At 59.4% G+C, this 16,411-nt stretch overlaps 1 protein-coding gene and 1 long non-coding RNA gene across 2 annotated transcripts in view; one reads left to right on the forward strand and one right to left on the reverse strand.

The window, feature by feature from the left end:
* Positions 1-13,320, forward strand: part of CCDC197 (coiled-coil domain containing 197) — a 29,062-nt gene extending 15,742 nt beyond the window's left edge. Inside the window, exons 3-8 of the mRNA XM_081290570.1 lie at positions 4,800-5,022; positions 6,084-6,166; positions 7,389-7,567; positions 8,696-8,824; positions 9,865-9,981; positions 12,923-13,320. Coding sequence (XP_081146696.1) covers positions 4,928-5,022; positions 6,084-6,166; positions 7,389-7,567; positions 8,696-8,824; positions 9,865-9,981; positions 12,923-13,297 — 978 coding nt within the window. The 5' untranslated portion in view covers positions 4,800-4,927 and the 3' untranslated portion in view covers positions 13,298-13,320. The remainder of the gene's footprint in view (positions 1-4,799; positions 5,023-6,083; positions 6,167-7,388; positions 7,568-8,695; positions 8,825-9,864; positions 9,982-12,922) is intronic.
* Positions 12-4,209, reverse strand: LOC308646964. Its single transcript, XR_014021550.1, has 3 exons — positions 4,079-4,209; positions 1,417-1,809; positions 12-305 (listed from the first exon to the last, which is right to left on the reverse strand). It is a non-coding gene; the product is annotated as an uncharacterized lncRNA (long non-coding RNA).
* Positions 13,321-16,411: the final 3,091 nt, after the last annotated feature.

Below are 16,411 nucleotides of genomic sequence, written 5' to 3' on the forward strand. Positions count from 1 at the left end.
CCAGGTGAGCACACCGAGACTCGAAGACATTTGTGACTCATGAGGCCTACCCTCCTTGGTGGGTGGGGGAGTCGTGACTCAAACCCAAAGCCATGTCTCTCCAGACCTCTGCTGGTGACCATGCATCGATTGAGTGCCTGCTGTGTGCACTACTATCCTAGACACCAGGACTCTAGCAGGACCCATCAGTCCCCGTCCTTGCCCTCAGGGAGGTCACATTCCAGCTGGGAGATGACTCAGAGTGCCGAGGGGTGACCGTAATTGGTCAGGGAGCCACTCTGAGGAGGCGACTTCTGAGCAGAGATCTAGAAGGCAAGAGGGAGAGAGCACTGTAAGAGCCAGGAGCATGGCAAGGTGGACAGAGTGAACCACGGGTGCAAAGGCCCTGTGGTAGGGAAAGGGGACAGAGAAGCCAATGTGAGAGGGATGGCCACGGCGGGGCCCCATCAGCGGGAATTTGACTTCATTGGTGATTTAACACAGTGGCCACCAGCCCCAGTGACACGCGGGCTGCTCCTCCAGGCACCTTGTTGTTAAACTGTTAGGAGCCGAAGCCAACCACAGTGGGAGAATTCCCCCATGGAAACTGGCCAGGGCCACAAGAACAGCTTTCCCCCTGGACAGCCCGATGCTGAACAGTCACCTGCAGGTCACTGGTTTTCTGCAGGGAAATGGGGAGGTTGGATTTTCCTAGAAGTGCTCCCCCTGGTGGCCTGGTGAAGAACGGCCTGCAGGGGCCTGAAGCCACAGGAGCAGGGAGGCGGTGGCTGGGTGCAGGTTGGGGAGACCACCGCCAGGCCGGTCAGCGGAGGGAGGAGGAGGGACTCTAGAGGTCTTGGAGGCAGAATCAATGGCCTTGCAGGTTCAACTTGCATCCCAGGTTCAGAGCAGGAAGGTGACATGGCTTGAACCCAGTCGGCCAGGCCTGACTCCCCTGTCCCCCAGACCCGGCTGCCCCTGACCTGGCCTCTGAGGTCAGAGCGCCCGGCCCACCTCTGTCCCCTGGAGGGTGGTTCCTCTCAGGTGCTGCCGGGAGGGGACTGAGACCCTGGACACTGGAAAGCCCAGCCCCCGGTGGACCACAACCAGGGGTCGGTCTTCCCTCCCACGGAGGTTGGGTCTCAGGAGAGCTGGGCCAGGACCTGCTGGTGACTCCCCAGCCCAGAACCTTCCCGGGGCAGGGTAAGGATGAGCCAGGGGAAGCAGGACTGGGCCCAGCAGAAGCTCCGAGGAGCGGGACCTCAGCAGGGCTGCCTGGGCCCTGGGCTGCTGCCGGATCTGTATCCTCATGTGCCAAGGACGGAGGGAAGGGCCAGGTGGACCGCGGAGATTCTCCCTCAGTGAGGAGGGCAGGAGGCCAGAAATGCCTGTCTCGGAAACTTCAGGTGGATCAGCAGAGCAAGTTTGTTTCCTCACCCTCTCTCAACTCTGCCTGTGAGCAACCTGAGGCTCAGAGAGGCTGTTTGCTTCTCCTCTGGTCACACAGCTGGTCTCCCATTGACTCCACAGCTGCAGCCTCACTCTGCATCCTGAGCATCCCTTGGGCGGGAGACGGGCTGGCTTTGTCCCTCTTGGGAACATTTGGGGCTGCTATGAGGATGAGGTTGGAATTCTGGGCAGGGAAGCTGGATCGGGTCCCTTCTCCGTCTGCACCTAATGATCCAGGCCCTGAGGGCTCAGGCCTTTGGAAAGGTGGGTTTCACTGGTTCTACTGCCATTGATGGGCAGCTCTGCCCCAGGGCAGAGGCTGAGCAGAGGTCAGAGACCTGGGCCGTCCCCAGCTGTGTGTCCTCGGCAGGTAGCGGAAGCCTGTCCGTGGGAGAGAGAGAGAGAAGCTAGCGGGGCAGTGCAGGTGTCCCCGGGGCAGTTCGGAGGGCCTGGGAGGAGCAGGGCAGAGTGGGATACCCAGGCCTGGACTTCCTGGGCCCCGTGTGTGCTCGCGTGGGTCTGTGCGCAGAAGAGCCACATTCCATTTTCTCCTCTGCTATCCCGTCTTGCAATTCTTACTGATCCTTAATGACAGCCTCGCGTTTTCACTGTGCACCGGGTCCCCCAGGCGATGTGGCAGCCCTGATACCAGGTCCTAACCCAGACGCGCTCCAGGAGAAGAGCCAGGTGCTGACTATAATAGGGCCACCCCTCATGATGACCGGCACCTGCCAGGGCTGACAGGAGAAACGGCCCCTCCCAGCCTCATCTGTGTGTTCTCTGGGCACTTCATGGGACTCTTCAGGCCAAGATAAGCCCTCACTGGGAAGCAATGGTTCTGCCAACGCCCCAGCCTCGTGCCTATGGCTTTCGGGGGCCACGTGGGTTAGGGACCTCAGCTTCTAGGCAGCGAGGTTCTGGGTTTTGGGAAGGAATGCTGCAGGTAAGCTGCCCCAGCACCTGCTTCAGGCCACAAGAGGGTCAGAGATGCTGATGGAGTCCCTCAAGAACAGCCTTCCAGCTCTATATCCTAGCCGATAGGACCCTGTTGATCCATCTCCAAGTCCTAGCAACTCAACTTCCCGAATGGTCTGGATCTCGACTCCCTGGAAGGACGGCTCAGCTATTTCCCAACAGTGAGACCTTGGGCAAGTTATCCAACCTCTCTGCGTCTCAGTTTCCCCATTTGAAATATCATCTTCGACCTTGTGGGTGGGTCCTGAGGACTAAATTAACCCCCCACAAAAAGTGCGTGGAACCTGCTGCCCAGACACCACCCCCGCTGCTGGTCCCCTCCACTCCTGCCCTCTGAGTCGGGGAGCATGCTCAAACGCACAGTGTGACCAGGACCCTCCCTCTGAGAGCTGCCCGCTGCTCTCTGGTGAAGTGCAAAGCCCGAGCCTGGCTCCCGGGGCTTCCCTGGTCCCCTAACCCTAACCCTGGGTCCCCGGAGCAGCCAGGATTCCCAGAGCAGCAGCCAGGTGCGGGCCTCAGGGTGGGGCTGTCAGTCAAGCCCAGGGCGGGGCCGTGGCCCAGGCTCAGCCAATGGGCTGCGCTCTCTGGGTTCCTGAGAAGGAGAGGACGCCATCCTCCCCACCTCCCTCCCTCCTGCCATCTGTTTCTTCTCTGTGACAGTGACCTGTCACACTGCTGCCTGCCAGAAGCTCCTCCAGCCTCAGCCCAAGTCCCCTGCCTGTGGCCTGGTGGCCTCGCAGGCCCTTCTGTGCCCTTGAGCCTCTGCCCTGCGGTCCCTGCTGGCAGACGCCCTCTCACCGGCTTCTCCTTGACCTGGAGAGTCATGGCTGGCTCCGGCTCCCTGCTCTCAGCTGCGCCCGAGCGCTCCTCAGGGCAGCCCTGGGACCTCTGCCCTCTACCCGGGTTCCCCTCACAGGGACCTGCCCCTCCCTCGTCTGACCCAAGACCAGAGCCTGGGACCTCCGCTGCCGGGCTCAGTGGGCTCCACCCACCCTGGTTTCTAGGACGGGGGGCAGGGGGCTCCCTTAGGGCCTGCTCATGGGCACAGCCTGGCAGGGGCGGGGTCCACTCCCCACTGACAGGGGGGTTGAGGGGAGTGAGGAGAGGGAGGTGGGGGAGCAGCCCAGAATCCCAGTGAGTGGTCCCCTCTGCCCCCCATTAACTGTGGTCATCCAGAAACCAGCTGAGCCCCCACCCCGGTGCCAACTGCTCCGCTCCAGCCACAGACCCGCTCCCCCCAGCCCTGGCTCTCCTGCAGCCCTGCCCGGCCCTGCCCTTCCCCAAGGCCCTGCGTCCCCTCTGTCCTCCCTGAGCTCCCCGCTTCCCTCCCTGAGCAGTGGCCCCCACAGAGCCGACCAGGTCAGCCTGGCCAGCTAGCAGGGCAGGTGCAGGGCAGGATGTCAGAAGGGGCACCAGGCCCAGCGCCCCAGTGACCCTGGCCCAAAGCTGCATGGGTACAGGCTGACCCATGGGCAGGGGACGGTCCAAGGCCTGAGTCCTTCTGCCTGCTGCCCGCACTGGGCCAGGCTTGGCCCCGGGTCCTGGGGACCTAAGCCTGCAGGGGTGCTGGGGACGTGCACAGGCGTCAGTCATCAAAGTCAGGCAGAAGGGGACGGGAGGGATTTGGGCAGACACAAGGTCATCAGGACCTCCACCTTGACTCCAGGTGACCAACCTTGAAGCAGAGGCCCAAGAGTCCCATGGGGTGGCCGATGCCTCTTGTCCCCTTCTCCATGGAACTGAACCAGGAAGGCAGGGCGGGGCAGGGGCCACAGGACATGGTGACTCTGGTTCTGCACACACAGGTCTGTCCCGAGGACAGAGCCAGCATTGTGATGTCACAGCTGGCTGTGGCTCTGTGCTGGGAGAGCGTGAGAGTCAGCTGGGCCCCACTCCTCCAATGCCAGGCGGTGGACAGGCTGCCCAGCCCTGCCCCGGCTCTCTGCTCCCTGGGCATTCGGCTGGGAACACTTGGCGCTGCTGTGCGGAGTCCCTGCTAGCTGCCCTCGTCCCCTTGGGCCTGCAGCTCATTGGAGGTGTCCATCTCAGCCCCAGCCCAGCTCTCCAGCAGGCGCACATGAGTGGTGCCCAGTGGGTGGACGGGCAGTGGGCACGGAGCTGTCATGAGGGCCCTCTGAGCCAGCCCTGCTCTCAGCCCAACCTCTTTCCCAGATGCTGCTGGAAGTCAGCCCCTCTTGGAAGATCTGGGGGTGATGGAGCCCTACCAGTTGTGAGGTGGCCGGGGTGATAATGCCACTGCAGAGCAGCACCCTCAGTCCTATATCCCAAAGGCCCTGGACTTCAGATTCAATAAGCCCAGAGTCCAAACCCAGTTCTGCTGTGTGACCTTGAGTGGGTCCCAGCCCTCTCTGAGCCTCGATTCCGTCCCTGTGTAGCGGGATTGCTAACCGGCTGCAGAGGACTGTCGGGAGCATGAGGAGGAAGCCACTGCTGTGACCGTTCTGACCCGCGACCCCTCCTCCATCCCGCGTGGCCTGGGGTGCTGAGGGGCAATTCTGGTGCCATGGACACAGCCCAAGGAGCTGACCCAAGCGATCCTGGTGACAAGGACGGGGACCTGCAGGTGCTGCTGCAGGAGCTCTGCCAGCTGCAGGCCAAGTATGTGTTGTCCCAGGGCCTGCTGTGCCCTGCCTTGGCCCCAGCCCCAGCGCCACCCACAGTGAGCCCAGTGGCCAGGACGTGCAGAACTGCCCCATAGAGGCCAGGCCAGGGAAGGGACGGGGGTGGGCAGCAAAGCCTTGAAATCAACCCAGCTGTGGCAGGAGAGGTGAGAGGCGTGGCCACCACCCCTTGATGACCTCAGATCCTGGCCAGTCCCTGCCCCCCAGGGCTGAGTGACCTCCTCATGAAGGAGGGGCTGCAAGTGGCCATCCCAATGCACCTGTCAGCTTGACCCCCAGGAAGTCCATCTTCGAGGGTGAGCGGGTCCTGAGTGGAGACCCTGGTCCTCGCCCTCCACTTGGGGCCTTAAGTGGAGGCTGCTCTAACAGCCCAAGTAGATGGAAAGGGACGGGCCCCAGGAAGGGTGAGGGCGTGGGGCACGAGGTACTGAGACAGACGACTCCCCCTGCATGCCCCAGAGAGGTAGAGGGGCTGGCCTGGGTCCCTGGGGGTCACTCCGAGAAGCCACTACAGCCCTTGTTTGCAGAGGCAGACTGGGGCTGTCCCTGCCCTGCCCTCTGCCCTCCAGCGCTGACCTTGACGGAGCCCAGGTAGGCCACCTACTGGACGCTGCTTGCTTAGAGTTCCTCCAAGAGTCAGCTCAGGGGCGGACTGGGGCCACCTCCCCCCACGTGGTCCTGGCCTGCTGTGGGGCTTCTCTCCACCATTGCCCAGGGAGAACCCAGGCCCAGGGAGGTGGCGCACCTGGTCAGGAGGGGTGTCTGCCTCCTGGACGGGCCGTGGCCACCACCTCCCCGCTCCAGTAGGGGTCTGTAGACCACACCAGACAGAGGCGGCTCCCACCCCCACCCCGAACCCCACGCCTGTCTGGGACCCAGTTTGCTCAGCAGTAAGACGGGATGAGAGGCCCGTGGCCGACTGATGGGCAGAAAGTGACCAGCTCAGCACAGGGCCCAGCAGGAACCCACAGAGGTGGCCTGGCAAGGGGCCATGCAGGAGCGGGGTCCCACGCCACGTCCTTGCCTCTGGCCCCACAGGCAGAGGAAGCTGAAGAGAGCCGTGCAGAGGCACAAGGTGTTTGAGGACTACCTGATGAAAGTCCTCAAGAAAATCCCCAAAGGTATGCGCCTCCTGGGGCCTCCAGGGCTGGGGCCGCGCCCAGCGGCTCCTCTGCTGACCCAGAAAGGCCACCACCGTGGCTGAGAAGGGCCGAGTCCCCCTCCTGGTCCCCACCCGGGGCCCCGGCTTGCCCCTGGCTCTCAGGCTAATGGAAACAGCTCTAGTGACGGTGACCAAATAGACTCATTCCGCCACGTGAGCAGCCCAGGGCCACGTTCCACGCTCAGCCACGTGAGCCACGTGGACAACCACCACGGGCCTCTGCGCATCCGCAGACCTGGCCAACCCCAGGTGCAGACCAACACCCCACCTTGCCCTGCTCCTGAGCCACAGGCCACAGCTCACGGACCCTCACGTCACTCAGGCATTACTCAGGTTTCAAGGCCACACGGGCGGGACCTGCGGGTTCTAGGTGAAGGCAATGTCATCTCATAAGGGACTTGAGCAGCCTCAGGTTTGGTGTCCACGGGGGCCCCAGAACCAGAGCCCCTGGGATACTGAAGGACAGCGGTATTTTGTCTGTGGCTTTTTGGTTTTGCTACCGTGGACTAAGAGTGGGTGCTTGAAGGGGATATGGCATTATTTTGTCTTATCATAATTTGTTCCAGGGTCCACTGTTATAAGTGCTGGAAGTTCTTTAGAAAAGGAAAGACAACAACTTTAATTATTTTTTATTTTAATATTATGAAAAATAAAAAATAATGATCAACATTGATTAAGTATTTACTCTGTGCTAAGCTCTTTAGCAAATCTTTATTACACCTCCTTTGCAGCCTTGGGCTACTGTGCTACCCAGGTTCAGAGAGGGTAAGGAACTTGCCCAAGATCACACAGCCAGGAAGTGGTGGGCTAGGTGCAGCCTCTGATCCATCTGTCTTCACAGCCGCTGTGCTCAGGGCCATATTAAAGATACTGGCCAGGGCCGTGGGAGCCCTAACCCCGCCTGAGGGTCAGAAAAGGCTTCACAGAGGAGGGCACCTCTTTCAGGGCTCAGATGAACTCAGCAAAGAGCATGCACGGGGCTGCAGCCCCGGGGCACAGTGGCAGGTTTGGGACTGGTGGGTTCCATGCAGGAGCTGGCAGGGCTGCTGGGGGGGTGGCTGGGGCAGGGCCTCGGGTGCCAAGCCAAGGGCGGGTGTGGGGCTGCTCAATTCGGGGCTCAGCCGCAGACACCCCACCCACCTGGTCAGTGCCCGCCCCTGCCACCCTCCCTGTCCCCACAGACAGCAGCCTTCGGGAGGAGCCGGAGTCGGCCCTGGTGGAGGCCATGGTGCGGCACTACGGGAGGCTCCTCACGGCCAGCCAGGAGGCCCGGAAGTGCCTGGACACTTTCTCCCAGATGAACCAGTCCCTCCTCCAGAGCCTGGAGTTTCTGGAGGAGGGCCACAGGACTCTGGTGCCAGTAAGTGCTACCTGGAGCCGGTCACCCCAACCAGAGCGGCTGGGGAGCCATTTCCTGTCCACCCCAGGGGACCTGGGGTCTCCTCCCTCCCTGTCACTCTGCCTGTGCTTCAAGGGCCTTCCATGGGGTAGGAAATCCAAGAGCTCTGGAGTCAGACAGACTGGGCTTCCAATCCCAGGCCACCCCTGACCAGCTGCAGGATTGGTGTCCTGTCTGAGCCTCAGTCTCCCTGTCTGTCAAATGGGGCCGACACACCCTCTCGTGAGACACCAAACACAAACTGTGTCACATGAAGTGCTCTTGCTGGAGGGGGCACAAGTCCGCGGGGGAGCCCACCCAGCAAAGGCAAGGCGTCATGGAGCCTATACTGCCATTGCCAAGTGAGGAAGAGTGACCAGTTGCTTGGTTTGTCCCAGAGGGCCACTATAGGGTGTTTGGAGCGACTCTGCCCCCTAGTGGCAGTGCTGCAAAACTACGCCACTTGGTAGTTTCTTTTCCTTTGAGGGCGGGATCCACGCAGGTGCCGGACACTGGGAGAAGCACCTAAATGAGCTTTATCTCATTTAAACCTCCCTCCAGCACTTGCAGGCAGGGGCAGTTATTCCTGGGAGATTTGAGAGGAGATCAAGCAAGGGTCGGTTGAATGCTGTCCTCACCCACGAGGTGGAATCCTGTTCCCTGGGGTCCCTTCCCTGTTACCTCTAATAGCTCAGAACACTGCATGGAAATAGCCCTCATCTAACCACTCATGTTTGGGGAAGGGGCTTAAGTTTTGCCTTCAGTCGCAGCCGTGCTGTTCTCATTTTTGAAGCAAGAAAATGAAAGGCCAGAGAAGTGAGGCTGTGTCTGCCCAGTGTCTCTCCCCTCGCAGCCCAGAGTCCAGCTGGGCCAGGGCCGGGGCCAAGCTGGGTCCCGGTGCCACCCAGTAGGTCAAGGCCGGAGCACACAGCCTGCCGGCTCTGGCTCGGGTGAGGGACACCAGGCCTGGGCAGGTCCTTCCCGCGTCTCCCGGGCCTTGAGCAGCCCCAGCCACTCAGACCACCGTGGGCAGGGAGCTTCTCGGGGTGGCCCAGGCAGATGACCCCCAAGAGTCTGCTGCCCCACGATGACCCAGGCCTCTCACCTCAGAGCCTCAAGATCCAGCTGTGTCAGCTGCAGAAGAAGTGTCACAGCACGCAGTGGCAGAGGCTGAAACACAGCATCAGCTACCAGAAAGACGTGGGCGTGGACACACATCCACACATCCGGAAATACAATGTGAGTCCTGTCTGCTGGCCGGGGGGTGGGACCGCTGCCTCCTCAACCAACCATCCCCCCAGCACAGACAGACAGACAGACACAGACACAGAGAAACATGGACATACACACAGACGCACAGACAGACGCACACACAGACATACAGAGACAAGTACAGACACACAAAAAGACACACAGAGACTTGCACACACACACACACACACACACACACACACACACAACCCACCTGTCTCTCCTCAGCTAAGACGGGGAGACAGACAGTTAAGGACCAAGCTCTGTGGAGAAGCAGGGCTGGGCCTGCTGGCCTGTCCCAGGGCCTGGAATTGTGCCAGGCCGTAGTCAAACCTTATGTGATTTTTTTTTTTTTTTGGCCAATAATGGCATTTTAAGTGAGTTACTGTGCAACATCGTAGGTCACCTGGTGTCTCTCTGGCCATGGCCTGGCTGTGCTGAGCGCAGGGCCAAAGTCCTGACCAGGCACCAGGGTGTCCAGCTCTGCTCCGCCCATGGCTGGCCTCAGGGACGTGGCTAGCTCCCCCCAGAGCCCCGAGTCCTCACTGTAGCCAGAGCCAACAGCCTGCACCCCCCCAGCCTCAGGGACTGCTGAGACGTCAGCTGGGGCCCAGGCTCGGGGCTGAGCGCTGTGCCGGGCTCCCTCCCCTGGCGGGACACGGTCACTGAGTGAGTGTGGGACTTCTTGGCCCCGTGGACTGTGCCCGTGGGACCTGGGTGGGCAAGACCTGCGGGCTGGCTGTGGCGGCAGCTGGACTGGACAGTCATGGAGTCCTGGCTGCGGCACCTGACCGTGTGCTGGAGGTTCGGGATCCTCTAGGCCCACTCGCAGCCCCTGCCCCTGGGGAGACTCGCAGATGTCTCCTCTGAGAGGAGGACCTGGGCTCTGGTGGGGAGACCAAGCCCCGGGAGCAGAATACGGCAGGCGGAGGGGGCTCCAGGCTCCAGGCTCCGGACACCCCGGCCTGCGTGAGCTGGGGCAGGGGCGGGCAGCTGGCAGGGCTGAGCCTCGGTCCGTCCTCCTGCAGGGCGAGCTGCTGGACTACCTGCAACTGACCGTGGACAACATGGCCCGGCAGTGCAGCCGCGCGGCCCACAGAGTGCCTGAGAGCCTGGGCCTCTTCTCCAAGCTCGACTGGATTAAGGTGAGGCCAGGGGCTGGCCACTGCCCCCCACCCCCTGCAGGCCTCCAGCCTGAGCCCGTCCTGGGCCTTCACCCACGGCCCCCACCAGCCCTCCCTCACGGCTACGTGGTCCCGTGCTTAGGACCCAAGGCCCCCGAGTCTGTCAGTGAACTTGAGCCCCATCAGGTGACAGGGTCAGGGTGGTGCACAGGGGAACTCCTGTCGGGCCTGATCTATGTGCAGCCCCCTGGACGTCACCACACACACACACACACACACACACACACACTCACACACACAGCTACACACGATGCAGACATGGATGTTGTTCTTTGCACACCAACAATACTCGTGAAACACAGACACACCTGAACACTTGCACACGCGCAGACCCAGGGAGGGTCACACAATTACACACACGAGTGCACCAGAAGGAGGCATTCTATGGACTGAGGGGCCTTCTGCGCTGGATCTTCAGTTGAAACCTCAATGCTGAGCCAAGTTCAGCCAAGTTCATTCTGGTCCCTCTCAAGTTCATTCTGGTCTCTCTCAAGTTCATTCTGGACCCTCTCGTGGTTGCTCCTGCAGGGACCAAATGAAGTAGATGCTTCAGTGTCTGCAGCACACTCAGAATCACACGCCCTCACAGGGGCGAGCTCCAGAACACGTTTGTCTCCCCAGAAGATGCACTTGACATCTGGCTGCTTTCCTTCAGCCCCGCGTTCTTGAGGTTCAGCCACATTGTAGCCCGCATCGACTCCTTCGTCATTGTTTATGGCTGGGTAGTACTGGCACATCTGTTCTTCTCCATTCATTACTTGATGGATGTTTGGGCTGTTCCCACTTTGGGCTGGTGAACATGCTGCTCTGAACATCAGCAAACAGGTTTTTATTCGGACATGTTTTCAGTGCTCTCGGGCACCTGGGTACATGCCGAGGAATGGCATTGCCATCATAGCTCTATTTCCCATTTTGAGGAACTACCGAAGTGCTTGAACAACTCAGGATTGATGCCCGGGGGTCCCGACGTCTCCACCCCTCTGCCAACCTAGGCACTGGCTGTGTCATTGAGCCGTCCTAGTGGGTGTGGAGCAAGTGGAATCTCACCTTGGTACCTTGGTTCCTGTTTGCATTTTCCTGATGACGTCGGGCATTTTTTTTATGTGCTTATTGGCCATGAGTCTCTTGTTCTTTGGAGAAATATTTATTCAAATTCTTTGCCTGTTAAAAAATATAGCTATTCATCTTTTTGTAGCTGGGTTGTAAGAATTCCTTATATACCCTGGATGCAGGTCCTTTAGCAAACAAGGGATTTGAAACCCTCTCCTGTCCTGGGAGGGTCTTTTACCTTTCTAAGGGTGTTCTTGGAAGCACAGATTTTTTAAATGTTGATGATCCAATGTTTTCACTTTGGTTGTTTGTTTGCTGGTGCTTTGTGGGTCATGTCTAAGAAACCAGTCCTCGGCCAAGGCCGCGAGATTCACCCATATTTCTGGTGTGTGGCCGTCCTGCTCTCCTGGTTTTGACCCGTGTGGGCCGGGGCTCCAACTCCATCCTCCTGCGGGAAGCTGGCCACTTGTCCTGATGCCATTTTTTTTTTTAAATAAACAATTCTTTCCCCCGTTGAATCGTCTTGTAACTCCGTCAGACCTCAGCCGACTGTGGACGCTCAGCTCTGGTCCATGGATTTACATGTCTCTCCTCTTTCCTTGCGGGGGAGGGGGGTATCATGGATTGAACTCAGGGCCACTGGACCATGGAGCCTCACCCCAGCCCTATTTTGTTTTATTTAGAGACAGGGTCTCACTGACTTGCTTAGAGCCTCACAGTTGCTGAGGCTGGCTTTGAAATCGCCATCCTCCTGCCTCAGCCTCCAGAGCCCTTGGGACCACAGACGTGTCACTGACCTGGCCTCTTCTTTCGTCAGCACCACTTGGTCCTGATGCTGTGGCTTTGTAGTGATTGGGGGCGGGGGGTATGCCGGGGGTCACCCAGGGCCTGGCACACACTAGGCAAGACTCCACCCCGAGTGACACCAGCCCTTGGGTAAGTGCTGGAGTTGGGCTCGGCCGGGCCCCAGTGCCTCAGTCCCCAGGGCAAGTCTGGTGCCCAGGGTGGGGGATGGGCACCAAGGCTCAGTGGCACATGGGGACCCTCCCCCTCCTGTCCGTCCTCTTCTGCTCTGGCTCCATCCTGCATCCAGACTTGCATTGGAGGCCGGCTCAGGGAGACGCCCCGTCCCAGGATTCCTAGCTCCGGGCACTTATGGGCAGGGCTCTTCTCTGGGGTCCCCTGTCAGCAGCAGCCAGCAACAGTCCCCTCGAGAGGGACTTGTCACAGGAGTCTTTCAGGCCAATTCAAGGCTGCCATGAGACTCGACTTGGGGCACATCCAGCTGGTCTGTCTGGCTGGCAGCCCCGGGTTGTGACTCTGTCACGGGCTGAGTCAGGGCACGTTCATCTAAGTAGCCACAGCATATTCGCTCAATTTTCTCCCCAAGAAAACAGAAGAAATGACAAGGTACTGTCAGGGGGTCCCCAGGGCCCCCCCATAACAATCACATCAGGCCTCGGGGTCAATCTGTCAGTCCTCAACCAACACTAATGAGTCACCCAGATGTGCTCAGCACTGACAGGCTTGGAGGTGGGGAGAGACAAAGACGCACCTGGTCCTTCAGAGAGGGAGAGGGCAGGGTCCAGTGGGAGCCTAGAGGGAGCAATGAGAAGGGGCAGGTGGCCGTATTCAGGAAGTCATCTGCCCCTCCTGGGCGGTGCAACTTCAGGCAAGTCACACGACCTCTCTAAGCCTCGGTTTGCTCATTTTCCCAGAGGCACTGCACCCCGTCCTTTTGAGAGTTGTGGGAGATGCAGGCCAGCCTCGGACAGGACAGTGTTCTGGTCCCTGGGAAGTGGTGTCCAGGGGCCAGAGCCCTGTTGGGTGAGAGACTGATGTCCCTTTGCAGGAATTCATGTTGGACAAAATGGAGATGGTGAGGACGAACTCACAGCTCACAGAACCCAGGGAGTGCTGGGCAGCGGACAGTGCCAAGGACCCGGAGCCCAGGAGCTTCCCCAGGCCCTGCAGGAGCTTTCCAAAGATGCAGGATCCCTCCCCCAGCACCCCCCGGACCCCCGTTCCCGGTGCCCAGGCCTCCGAGTTCTCCAGCCCTCACCCAGGGCCCACAGCATCAGGACCAGTCCTGTACCCGCCTCGCCTCTTTTCTCACCACCGCCAGCCCACGGGGACAGGGGAGAGTGGGGGGCAGAGGGGTGGGCAGGGTCCTGGGGCCAGCTGGGGGAGGGTGGCAGGGATGGAGTCGGGGCCTGCCTGGATCTAGCAGAGAGGAGGAAGAGGGTGGTGGCAGCCAAGCAGGGGTCCCGGGTGGCAGCCGCACACCCAGGAGCCCAGGCTGCGTTTCTCACTGTCACTAGAGAACCTGGCTCCAGACCTGCACCATGAGGTGGCTCCTGAGACCGAGCTCCCGAGGCCCGCTTGCTATTGCCAGCTCTGAGTCCCAACAAATCTGGAAAACGCCACCGGCCATGGGACACGCAGGAGGCGACAGGATCCCTGACGTGGTGCTGAGTCTGCAGGGGGCCTTCCACGCCCTCCCTGAGGGTCAGGGTGGAGGCTGCTCTCAGGGGCACCTGGCAGGGCAAGCCTCTCTCTGGCCTGTAAAAGCCTCAGGGAGTCCCCAACCTGGCCCCCTGCAGCCCCACGTTCTCAGGTCAAGCTTGGAGAAGGTCCATCTAAGTGGACACTGGCTTGGCTTCCTCCTGCTGTCGACAGGGCAAAATCCAGCAACCCCCTCGGCCCTGAAATGACCACTGGAGCCATGCCAATGAGGTCAAGCCAATTTATTGCTCCTATGTTGTTTATTCAGCTGAAGGTTTAGGGTAAGGGCAGATGATCTGTAAACCAGGGAGCTGAGAACAGGTGCTGACGCTTGGTCAGTGGAGCTGGGTCCACGTTCTTCCAGGTCCCGAGGGAGGCACGGGTGGGGAACCTTGAGCAGGTCTTGGCCCTGAATTCATTAGGAGGCTAAGCAACGTGTAGAAGGCAGAGCCTGGGCAGGACTTGAAAGTAATTTGAAAAGAGAACCAAGGCCGGGTGCAGTGGCTGTGCCTGTCACCCCAGTGACTTGGGAGGCTGAGGCAGGAGGATTGCAAGTTAGAGGCCAGCCCCAGCAACTTAGGGAGACCCTCTCTCAAAATAAAAACTTTTGAGAAAAAAGGTCTGTGGTGAGGCGCTTCCATGTGGGGACATGGTCAGAGCCCCTTGGTTCCCTTTCTCCCCTGCTCTTTCCAAAGAGACCTAAGGGGTGGGTCCCACTAAGCTTCCGGTGTGGACAGCTGGGCCAAGGCCAGACTTGCAGTGCACATCCCTCGCAAGTCCTGCAGTGATGTCCCTGCTGCAGGTCCCCAGAGCACAGCTTGAGAACCTCTGCTCTAGACCTGCCCCAGGTTCTGCCCCAGCAGGGCCACGGATACCCCTGCCTGGGCTTTGGATTTCCACCTGCGTCCTGGGGCTGCACCTGGGTTTGGGGGACAACCACCTGCTGGTCTGGCCTCCTGGGAGGGTCTGGAGAACAGCGTCCCCTAGGCCCATCTCTGGCTCTGTGGCTGTGCCTGCGGGGCTCTGTGGATGGCTAGTTGTCCTGTCTGTCCCCTTTCATCTGCCTGCTGCGCATTTGCTGGTCTGGTTCCCACGTTTTGTCACACTGCTGAGGGATGACAGGACATGTCCTGGGTTGTGGTGGCCGGGATATCTGTCTATGCCCTCAGCTGGTTCTCTGAGGAGCCCCTGCCTCTCCTGGGCCATGGAATTGACAGGTGGCGCAGGGCACCTAGTGGGGCTGCCATCTGGGGCTGCGGGGGACTCGACCCAGGGCTCCATGTCCTACCTGCGTAGAAGCCAGCACTCTGGCCCCAGGTCCCTGCCGAAGGCACTTTATTCAAGGTTGACGGGAGACAGGAGGTGCACTTGAATCTGTCCCCTGAGTGGTCCTGGGGAAAGGGGAAAGAGGGCAGTCTGGGTGTGACCCGGGTCTTGGCAGAAGTCAGCACACCGTCCAGGGGGACTGGCAGCTGCTTTGAAGTTGGGGAGCTTCGGTCTCTCCATTATTCTGGTCCCTCTAGGGCTACTGACCGGGGTGAGGGTTGGGGGTGGCTGGCTTCTGACAGGGTCCCTAGGACCCCGAGGCCTGTTCTCGTCCTTGAAGTTGCACTTGTCGGAGACTTTGGTCTCGTCCTTGGGTTCTGTGCCTGCGTCCTGCGTCCTGAAGACCAGCTTGAACAGCCTGGAGCCAGGGAGTTGCCCTTGGAGGGGCAGGATTCACCGGCCTGTGCCAGAATGCTGGGGCTGGCCCTTCTGGGTTGCCACACTGTCCAGGGATAAGAAAGTTCTCTCTGCCCTGCCCCTGCCCCTTTAAAGCTCCCCCCTGGAGGAAGGGGGAGGGAAGAGCAGTGTGATGTCCCTTAGGAAGTCCATCCCACCTGGGTCCTGGGTCCCCAGGACACACCAGGCCTGGGGAGAGGACAATTTCTGAGGACCAGACCTGCCGACACATTACAGCTTTGAGCAACTTGGAGCCTGGGGACCTTCCCCTCCACGCTGGAGGAGGGGGTGACGTCAAAGCTGGGCCCAGGAAACCGGCTCTCGGGGGAGGGTCCATCTGTGTCCTTTTCCCATCCCGTACACAGGAGTCTACTCCAGTCCCTCTGGGTGGTGGTTGCACATCTTTAATGTTCATTAAAACCACCGGTGACACTTGCCGAAAATGGAGGTGTCCGGGGCTGAATTCTCAGAGATTCTACATCTATGTCGGGGCCCAGAAGTCAGGAATTTTAGGAAGCTCCCGGGTGGTTCCGGTGCCGACGGCTCCCAGATCCCAGAGTGAGGAATACCGGGTATTTCAACATTAAAGAGAAATTCTGGTCCATATTTTGTGGTCATCGTCGGGAAGGACTTGGAAACATGAGATCAGCATGAGTGACCCAAGACAGCCAGACCACATGAAGACCGGAGCGGCGTCAAAATATCCAAATACCTGAAAACAATGAGCTGGGGAAATGTTTGGTATTTACAGAGCTCTTACAGATGAAGACAAAACCATTGCCAATCTTTCATAGGCAAATCACAAAGTAAATAAAAATGTTCTCCAAACATGAAAAAAGGTTTCAACCATATAGTTTTTGCCCATCAAAAAAAAAATCAAGCTAATATTCAAATGCTTGTAAAATAGGCTCTCTGATACTCTAGTCCTATTTGCATAAACTCTCTGGAAAGTCATTTGATAAGAGGTCCAGAGGGTTCATGTCCCTTGGCTCTGTAAATCTAGCTCAAGAACTGAAGTTAATAAAGCCAGAGCTATTTGGTTCCAAACGAGAGACCAATTCAACTTGGCTTAGGATAAAAGATGATGCGTGGAGCTGTCAGAGTAAAAGACCAG

This window comes from Spermophilus citellus (assembly GCF_964194105.1).
Source record: "Spermophilus citellus genome assembly, chromosome: 4".
In the NCBI taxonomy this organism is placed as follows: Eukaryota; Metazoa; Chordata; class Mammalia; order Rodentia; family Sciuridae; genus Spermophilus; species Spermophilus citellus.